Source organism: Nicotiana tabacum, chromosome 24 (genome assembly GCF_000715075.1).
Source record: "Nicotiana tabacum cultivar K326 chromosome 24, ASM71507v2, whole genome shotgun sequence".
Taxonomy (NCBI): domain Eukaryota; kingdom Viridiplantae; phylum Streptophyta; class Magnoliopsida; order Solanales; family Solanaceae; genus Nicotiana; species Nicotiana tabacum.
This window is the reverse complement of record NC_134103.1, coordinates 3,599,286-3,609,514: the sequence shown is the minus strand read 5'-3', so window position 1 is coordinate 3,609,514 and position 10,229 is coordinate 3,599,286. Positions and strand designations below refer to the sequence as shown.

General features: G+C 36.9%; 1 protein-coding gene across 1 annotated transcript; it reads right to left on the bottom strand.

The window, feature by feature from the left end:
- Nucleotides 1–8,656: 8,656 nt before the first annotated feature.
- Nucleotides 8,657–9,121, bottom strand: LOC107778549 (uncharacterized). The gene has a single exon (XM_016598830.2). The coding sequence runs from the start codon at nt 9,119–9,121 to the stop codon at nt 8,657–8,659; it is 465 nt and encodes a 154-aa protein (XP_016454316.2).
- Between the last annotated feature and the right edge of the window lie 1,108 nt (nt 9,122–10,229).

The window sequence follows — 10,229 nt, the reverse complement described above, 5'->3', positions numbered from 1 at the left end:
TCCCGAGTGATCCGATACTCAACCCGAAGATACGCCCAAGTCCAAAATTATTATACGAACCTATTGGAACCTTCAAATCTCGATTCCGGAGTTGTTTACTCAAAAAGTCAAACCTTAGCTAATTTTTCCAACTTAAAGCTTCCGAAATTAGAATTCTTTTTCCAAATCAACTTTGAACTTCCCGAAGTTCAGTTTCGACCACACGTACAAGTTATAATATCCGAAGGGAAGCTACTCAAGGCCTCAAACCGTCGAACGATGCGCTAGAGTTCAAAATTACCGGTCGGGTCGTTACATTTCTTCTTCCTCTTAATTGTTTAAACTGTGGAACAAAAATATATTGTGACAAAGAAGCTTCTTTAATGAAAAAGTTTGAATAGTGACTAAAACTTATGTTAGATTTATTGTTGTTTAACAAGAATAACTCTAGAACATTGATAAATCATCACTTTTGCAAATTAAATTTGTTAAATTTGTTATTTTTTTGATAAATTGATGATTAGAATTTGTTCATTGTGATACTTGAAACTTTTTTAAAAAAAAATTAAACTCATTTGGAGTAAATTTGAGTGTTAAATCGTGTTCGAAGAACAAATTCTTTTTTATGGGCATAAAACAATTCAGCTGAACATGTGAAATTCAGACACACACATCTTTAAGTGCATCATGTGCAGGCCAAAATGGGTGCACTTCAGTCATATATTGTGACTTCCCAACTTCAGACAAATTTGTAACTTTAGAAGCGAATTTTGCTACTTCGACTACATATGTCTGAAGTTGTGTCCGAAGTGGATAAATTCTAAATTTAAAAAAAAAATTAAGGTACAGTTAAAACAGTATTCCCAAAATTGGGTATTTGTGCATTTCCCCCAATTAGTGAGGAACGTGAAGAAATGTATGGCAGAAGTTCACATAGTATACGTATTTTTAGGCTCAATGATAATGTAGCCCCAGTGATAAATACATGAAGTCGTTTGGATTAAAACAGACAATACATACCATGGACTTTGAAATATATGTCACACACAATTTCTACATTACATCTTCCAACATTTATCATATGACTAGTTATGAAACTTTTGTAAACTTGTAAGTTCTATCCCAGATTGGAGAATGAGTAACTATTAAGAAGTATGGTTATTGATTAATTATATGTGTGATATTACGAGGTGCATTTCCTATATTAACGTAACAAGATGAAAGATGCTAACAATATATTTAAGTTATATTCGCTGATGGAACAAAATATTTTTAATACTCTCAACTAATTTTGGTCTAATACCCTGAACCTTGAACATGTTATATTTAATATTCTATGCACGAAATAATTCAGTGATTATTAGTTTTCGTATTATAATCTCCACAACACAATAAGACATGAAATACCAAATAATGCTTATAAATATTTATACCATATGTTTAGGGGATGAATTTTGGATTTTAACTTTCGTATGACTTGTAATGATTCACACTAGTCCTCATTAATTAAATTTGCTTCTATTAACAAAAAAAGGGTAAGCTCTTAACAAATTTTGGTCCTCAAAGAAATTGTAGTGGAAGATCGTGGGTTAACAAAAATACAATCAAAGACAAAGTAAATAAAGAAGAAAAAAATAACATAAAAATCTAACAATGTTCGGCTAAGTTGTCACGCTCCCAAACTGGGGGAGGGGGGGACGTGATTGGCACTCAACCCTTACCACTTGTTGAATGAACCCTGTACTATTTGTATCAAACTTCAAGTTCAATAGCAAAGAAACTAACGTGCTTAAATATTAATTCTAATCAAATTGCAGTTCTTAAGCTGACTGATAAAATATAATAAATAAAGTATAAATCCCAAAATATTTTAATACTGACCCACTAACAAGTCATGAGCCTCTAGAATAAATAAATAAAACAATACATAGCCTACGGGGCATCCCCCGAAAATAAAATAAACGTAAAAAAAATAAAATATAAATAATAGTATGAAAAGGGTCCGCTACCGCTGGGATAAATCAACGGAGTCTGTAAACTGAATCTAGAATATCTCCTCTAGCCACGTGCCTCGTTACCTGCGTCTTCAATACCTGCCACACGACGTAGCATGCCCAAACGGGCTAAGTACCACCAAAGGATACCCAGTAAATCTCATAGGCTACTTCCTAAAAAGGTAGAGCGAGACCTTTTGGGAAAAATAAGAAAGGAAACGCATATACGGAAAAATCATATAAATTTTACAACCAAGTCATAAGCTGGAAACTGAACTATACGCTAAACTGTAAGCTGAAACTGAAACTTAACGTAGAAATTGAGTCTATAACTGATATCTGAAATAGAAACAGAGTTTTATATATATATATATATATATATATATATATATATATAGCATAATTTTGCGTACGTGAGCATCTGGGAACACGTACGGGGGAGTGTCGACCTATCTCCCCAATAAATAATTGGCACCTGCGAGTATGGGGTAGGTAACCCTGACATCATGGCACTCACGCTGGGAGAGGTTGGCCATTTCTCCCTACTGAATGTGATCACATTGATGCATGAATTAATGTTGAAACCGAATACTTAACTGAATGTGAATATCACAAATAAAGGCACATAACAATTGGTAATACACATAAGCATGTATTCATGTCACATATAATGTCGTATTGAATAAGAATAAGTGAACTGAGTATTGGTAACGAGAATACATGACTTAGCTTTATCTAGTATATGAGCACAAGGGTTCTAATGAAATTCCCTACTAGGAAAGTAAACCTCAACTCACCTCAAGCCTTAGCTCCAATTCATCCTTTTAAACTTCCTGGGAGTTCAACAACTCACGGTCTACAAATATTTGAGCTAGAATCATCAAGACATACTCAACAAGTTCAATTCACCACCAATTGAACTAATTTCTAAGTCATGAATTACTCAATATAATCAGTGCATAATGTGAGAAAAAAATATTTGTATTTCTCTGTCAAGCTTACTGCTACATTTCTTGGCAAAGACTAGGTACAATTGGCTGCCTCACATGCCTTTTCTTTGGTCGGATATAATGAGACACTTGGAGGGGTACAAGCCAATTATAGTGACTAAAAGAGTAACTTGGCAGCTTCCATACAATGGTTGGTACAAGTGCAACATAGATGGGGCTTCTATAAGTAACCCTAGTCCTAGTTATATAGGGTTTTGTGTAAGGGACAGTGTAGGAGATTTGGTGTATGCTAAAGCACAACAATTGAAAGACACAACTAATATAATACCTGAGGCTAAGGCAATCAGAGATGGACTACATTACTGTGTGGAACATGACCTACACCTTCTTATTATGGAGACTGAGTCACTTGTGATTAGGAAGATCATAGATGGGGAATAGGATCCTCCATGGTGTGTAGTGGCTGAAGTGAATGAGATTAAGGAGATGAAGGAGCATTTCAATGTGATATTCCATCATGTGTTAAGGGAGAGCAACATTATGGCAGATATTTTAGCTAACCTTGTGTTTTCTTTTGCAGGTACACTATATTTTTATTCATTCTCTAAACTGCGTAGTGCAGGGAGGAGACTAATCAACCTTGACAAATCACAAGTCCCTAATCTTAGGGTAAGGGTTGCTAAACGGAAAGCCCCAGGTTGATGCATAGTTATGCTAGTACATTGGCAGTTGCTACGTATTGTCTAGTTGGTGTCTGTTTCTATCTATTACTAGGACACTTTCCAGTGGTATCAACATGTTATCATGCTCAATCTGGTAGTGAACTAGGAATGTATGGAACATTTCTTCAAAGCAAGCAGCAAATTTTTATTCAAATGAGATCACAAAGAGTTATAGTCCCTAATCAAAATGACAGGTATATAGGGTGTGATAAGATGGGAGATTAGTCATGCTTCCAGCTTGACTCTTATACTTCACTAACACAGTTCTCAAAAGATTCAAATGGTGCAGTCACACAGAAATCAAACAGTTGTTTATTATTTAATGTTGATGACCTACGTACTGTTATGGCATTGTCCTGTGGTATTGGCGTGATTACATGCCCACCTAAGAGATGTTATAGCAGGACGTGGGATTGGTTTGTAAGGCAGGCAATACGCTACTGTTTTTATGTTAACTGGCAGTGTATGATTGTAACATGTTGGACTGTGCTTTGCACAGTCATATATGAGTTTGACGATAATGAGTGCATAGTATCTCACTACCCTCCAGTTATGCAGGTTATTGTGAGAAGAAAAAGCAGGGATCCAATGGTATTATATGGAATAACAGCTGATGATTGTATGCCTTGTAATGTCATGTCTTCATTGTGGAGGAGACATGGCAAAGCAGGCATGACATTTCAATTGCAGGTTACAACCTACATTGCAAATTGTCTTGGATTGGATACAACTACTAAGTCTCTCTTTGCATTGGTACTTTATCTGGACTATTCAGCTTCAGTATTTTATGGTTGTATTTGGAGATTTACATTTTTCTTATCCTTCGGAACACAAAACTTGGCGCCTGGTGAGAACATTAGAGGTGCTACATTGAGATTTTGCACTTGGCTTGTGGATTCACGCACCATCATATGCGGTGAGTTGGTTATAAGATCATGTGTAATACTTAAGATTAATCTTGTCATTAGCGTTAGTTTATCATTTTTCAGGATAATTTATACACATTGGATCTTTGTTTTTTATTATTATTTATATACTAGCCACTAGGCAGCCAGCCTAATGGTATATTTGCTATAAAAAAAATAAAAATAAAAAGCTTACTGCTACAATATCCTTGACCACTTGGTATATGGAGAGGGAGAAACATATGTTAATATCAAAAATAATATATGTCCATACTTAAATAACACCATCCAAAACCTATGACCATAATAATAATCCAAATACTCTAGCAACGTTCAAATCTGATCCTCACTTTACCCTTAAAGTTGTGTCCATTGCTAGATAAAAATAATTTCTCCATTATTTAATATTTCTAATCATGTTCCCAATCTCAAAAACTTGGCAGCAACTCAAATGAGTTTAGAATTTATCAAATTGCTTTCAATTTACTTCTTGTCATCATTCTAAAGAATTTGATATCCACATCAATCCTAATGTAATCCAAGGCATGCTGTAAGGATAAGATTATATATCTACATACCTGATTGTTTGTTAAATTGTACAAAGAAAATTTTCAAGCTTTCTAGTTCTCTGCTCACGCCAATTATGTATCCTCAAACTCCTCAAACAATAATGACCCAAGTAACAGATCAATTGTTCTTCTTTGTTAATCCTTAACGCGACCGTCAGGCACATGTAAGTCTTCCGCAGCTTCTTTTTCTTAATTTGATTCCAAAGCTAATAAGGTTTAATTTTTTTTCCTTAAGCCATTCTAAGGCTCTGCAAATTAAGGAACACTAAGAAGTGGGGTTGGCCCACTTATTTCCTCTTTTAATCTAAAATTTGGCCCAATATATATTCTTAATCAAGTAAATGGTATTTACAAGGCTATTGATGGCCTCATATACTGTCAGCCACATTTTTGGCCTCCAAGTCAAACAGAAATTTGGTTATTCCATCCATAAGCTCTATTTCAAGTTAAATTAGTCCAAAAACAAATAACGGGGTATTACATTCTTTCCCCCTTTAATATCGTTCGTCCTTGAACGTGGAACCGTAGTCATTCTTAAGGATTGAAATATTTTTTTTGGCATCTTGCATTCTTAGAACCTTAAGGACTCGGATTTTTCATTAACTCTCCAAATTTCTAAAAATTTCGGCAGAGTCTCCCCTGTAACTGGAGCTATCCATAAATTTTCGATCTGTCCAATAATCCAATAACAATAATTCGTTCTTCCAGCTACCTACTCCAATGACATAAAATAATATGATACTCAAATTTATACATTTATGCTACTACATGCAACTATAAGCATTAATATCACATAACTCCACAATTTATATCTTTAAAAAGTTTCAAATGAGTTACATACCTGAAATCTCGGACAAATAGAGATACTTTGTCATCATAGCGTATTCAGACTTCCAAGTAGCTTCTTTAACTGAGTGATTTCTCCACATTACTTTTACCGAAGCGACATTCTTAGTTCAAAGCCTACGAACTTGTCTGTCTAGTATAGCTATGGGGACCTCCTCATAGGACAGAGAATCATCAGCCTCTATCTCATGCCTATCAATCACATGACTCGGGTCGTGAAATTATTGTTTTAGCATGGACACATGAAAAACTAGATGTACTAAAGATAACTCTGGAGGTAGAGCTAATCGATGCGCCACAAGCCCAATCCTTTCAAGAATTGGATAAGGCCATATATACCTCGGGCTAAGCTTTCCTTTTCTACCAAACCTCATAATTCCCTTCATTGGAGATACCTTTATAAACACATGGTCACCCTCTTTGAACTCAAGATCGCGGCGTCTTATATCTGAGTATGACTTTTGTCGGCTTTGAGCTGTTTTAAGTCTTTCCTGAATAAGTTTCACCTTTTTCAAGGCATCTTGTACTATGTTTGGCCCAATAAGCTTCGTTTTGCCTATCTCAAACCACCCTATAGGTGAATGACATTGCCCCCCATATAAGGCCTCGAATGGGCCCATATGAATACTTGCTTGATAACAGTTATTATATGCAAACTCAATCAAAGGTAGATGATCATCCCAGTTTCCTTTAAAATCAAGAACACATACTCGTAACATATCTTCCAAGGTCTGAATTGTCCTCTCGGCCTGCTCGTCCGTTTGAGGGTGAAAAGATGTACTTAGATTAACTTGGGTACCGAGACCTTCCTGAAAACTCTGCCAGAATTGGGCAATAAACTGTGCACCTCTGTCAGAAATAAAAGACATGGGAGAACCATGCAACCGAAAAATCTCCTTTATGTATAATGTTGCATACTGGGGTGCCGTGTAGGTTGTTTTGACTAGCAAAAAGTGAGCTGACTTAGTGAGTCGGTCTACTATGACCCAAATTGAGTCATGTTTCTTAAAAGCTCGCGGCAAGCCAACCACAAAATCCATATTTATTCGTTCACATTTCCATTCTGGTATTTCAATGACTTAAGCTAAGCCACCTGGCCTTTGGTGTTCAGCTTTTACTTGCTGACAGTTAAGGTACCGTGATACATAATCTACAATATATCGCTTCATATTATTCCACCAATAAATATCTCTCAAATCATGATACATTTTAGTAGAACCTGGGTGTATTGAATATCTGGAGCTATGAGCTTCTACCATAATTTTCCTTCGAAGATCATCTACATTAGGCATGCATAAGCGTCCATTAAGTCTCATCACACCATTCTCATCAAGTGCAAAAATTCTTAATCTTGCCACTGAGGACACCTTCCTTGAGCTTAAGCAAGCTAGAGTCTTCAAATTGTTTGGCTTTAACTGCTCTACTAAAGTATATGTAGCACCCATACTTGCTATCAACCTTCCATCATACTTCTCATCGAGACGAACCCTTTGGCTAGCTATTTGGTTGGGCTTCCTTAACTATTGGACGTTCGACCACAAGCAACCTGGTCAAACTCCCCGTGGATCTTCTGCTCAGAGCATCAGCAACCATATTCGCTTTGCCGAAATGGTAAAGGATATTACAATCATAATCTTTAAGCAACCCCAACCACCTGCGTTGTCTCATATTCAACTCTTTCTGCTGGAATATATATTGCAAACTTTTGTGATCTGTATTAATATCACATTGTTCTCTATAAAGGTAGCGACGCCATATTTTTAGAGCAAAAATAACTGACGCTAGCTCAAGATCGTGGGTAGGATAATTTCTTTCATGATTCTTTAATTGCCTAGAAGCATAAGCAATTACCTTGTCATTCTACATAAGAACACATCCTAACCCTACTCTGGAAGCATCACAATAGATCACAAATTTACCTATAGGGCTAGGTAGAGTCAGGATTGGGGTTGTAGTCAACTTGTTCTTGAGTTCTTCAAAACATTTCTCACAAGGTTCAGACCATTGGAACTTCACATTTTTCTGAGTTAACTTTGTCAACGGGGCAACTACTGAAGAGAACCCTTCTATAAAACGACGGCAGTAACCTGCCAATCCTAAAAAACTGCGAATTTCTGTAGGGGTCGTCGGCCTAGGCTAACTCTTAACTGCTTCTATTTTCTACGGGTCTATTCTAATGCCTTCTTTCGAGACCACGTGTCCCAAAAATATAAATGTATCGAGCCAAAATTCACATTTGAAAAGTTTGGCATAAAGCTGACGCTCCTTGAGTATTTGAAGAAATGTTCTCAAATGATTCTCATGCTATTTTCGGCTACGAGAATACACCAAAATATCATCGATAAATACTATAACAAAGGTATCTAAGAAAGGCTTGAAGACTATGTTCATTAAATTCATAAAAGATGTTGGTGCATTGGTCAACCCAAAGGACATCACTAAAAATTTATAGTGAGCATACCGAGTCCTGAAAGCTATTTTTGGGATGTCTGCTACTTTGATTTTTAACTGATGGTATCCCGATCTCAGATCTAATTTTGAGAAATACTTAGCACCCTGCAACTGATCAAATAAGTCATCTATCCTGGGCAGTGGATATTTATTTTTGATAGTAATCTTATTCAGCTGGCGGTAATCTATACACATCCGTAGGGAACCATCTTTTTTCTTCACGAACAACACTGGAGCACCTCAGGGTGAAACACTAGGTCGAATAAAACCCTTATCTAAGAGGTCTTGTAACTGCTTCTTGAGTTCATTTAGCTCAGCTGGAGCCATTTTGTAAGGAGGAATCGAGATTGGTTGAGTTCCTGGCAATGTGTCTATACCAAACTCAATCTCCCTATCTAGTGGTATCCTTGGGAGATCATCTGGGAGCACGTCTAAAAACTTATTCACAATCGGTACTGATTCAAGCACTGGGGAGTCGACTTTCATATCCCATACATGTGCTAGATACGCTAAACATTTGTTGCTCACTAGTTTTCTAGCCTTAAGGTAAGAAATAAACCTACCCACATGCGTAACCACTTCACCTCTAATTATAACTGGATCTTTCCCAATAAATGATAATTTAATCGTCTTTGCGTGGCAATCAACTGTAGCATGACAAGAATATAACCAATCCATACCAGCTATGATGTCAAAGTCTACCATATCTAACAAGTTCAAATCAGCTAATGTTTCTCGGCCCTGAACTGTGATGATGCAATTTCTGAATATATACTCAACTTTAACAAATTACCCTATAGGTGTGGAAACCTCAAACGGAACCCTAATTTTTCTGGTGTGTTTCCAAACTCGACACAAAAATAAGGAGACACATAGGAGAAAGTTGAATCGGGATCAACTAATACATAAGCAAGGTGACCACAAACTGAGAGAATATATTTAATAACTCTGTTAGGCACCTCAGCATTCTGCATGTCTAGTATTGCATAGAATATGGTTGCTCCGCCTCCTCCCTGAGCTCCGCCTCTATTGGCACCACACCCAGTCTGAGTATTAGGTGCCCGAACTAGAGGAGGTGCAACTATAGAATTACCCGTGAATGTTGCCTGAGTGGCTGGAGCTTTCCCCGGAGCTTGTCTAAGCCGTGGACAATCTCTCTTAATATAACTCGAATCGTGGAAGTGGAAACAACCTTTCTGACTCAAAAGGCATTTCCTAGATGTCTTTTGCTGCACGAAGAACATATAGGGTAGGAGAACTGAGGTTGGCCCTGGCTAGTTGAACTTTGCCCCTGAGGGGCCTGGCCCTTACTCTGTTGGCCATGTCTGAGTGGAGCTGGATAAGGAAATGAGTGAGCCATTGATTGAATGTGAGCTGAATGATTCATGTTCTTACCCCCAAATGAAAATCCACTATAACTACATGTTGTTCTAGCCTTCTTGCTGTTATCTCTAGCTTTCCTGGCGATTTTATCAAAAGACTCCTTATGCATAGCGATATTGACAACCTGAAGATAAGTCTTGTCATTCTGATATAAAGTCATATCTTTTTCCATATGTGGATTTAAGCCTTTAATGAACTTTCTCACTTTTTCTCTCTCTGTCGGTATCAAATTAGGTGCATACTCTACCAAATTTGTAAATTCCATCTCATATTCAGTCACTAACATGGTACCCTGTTTAAGATGTTCGAACTGACGTCGGAGCTCATCCATCTGACTGCTAGGAAAAAACTTGGCCCTGAAAGCTTCTTTAAACTGTGGCCAAGTTAGGGGCGGTAATGTATAATCTTTGTCCTTCTTATAACCTCTCCA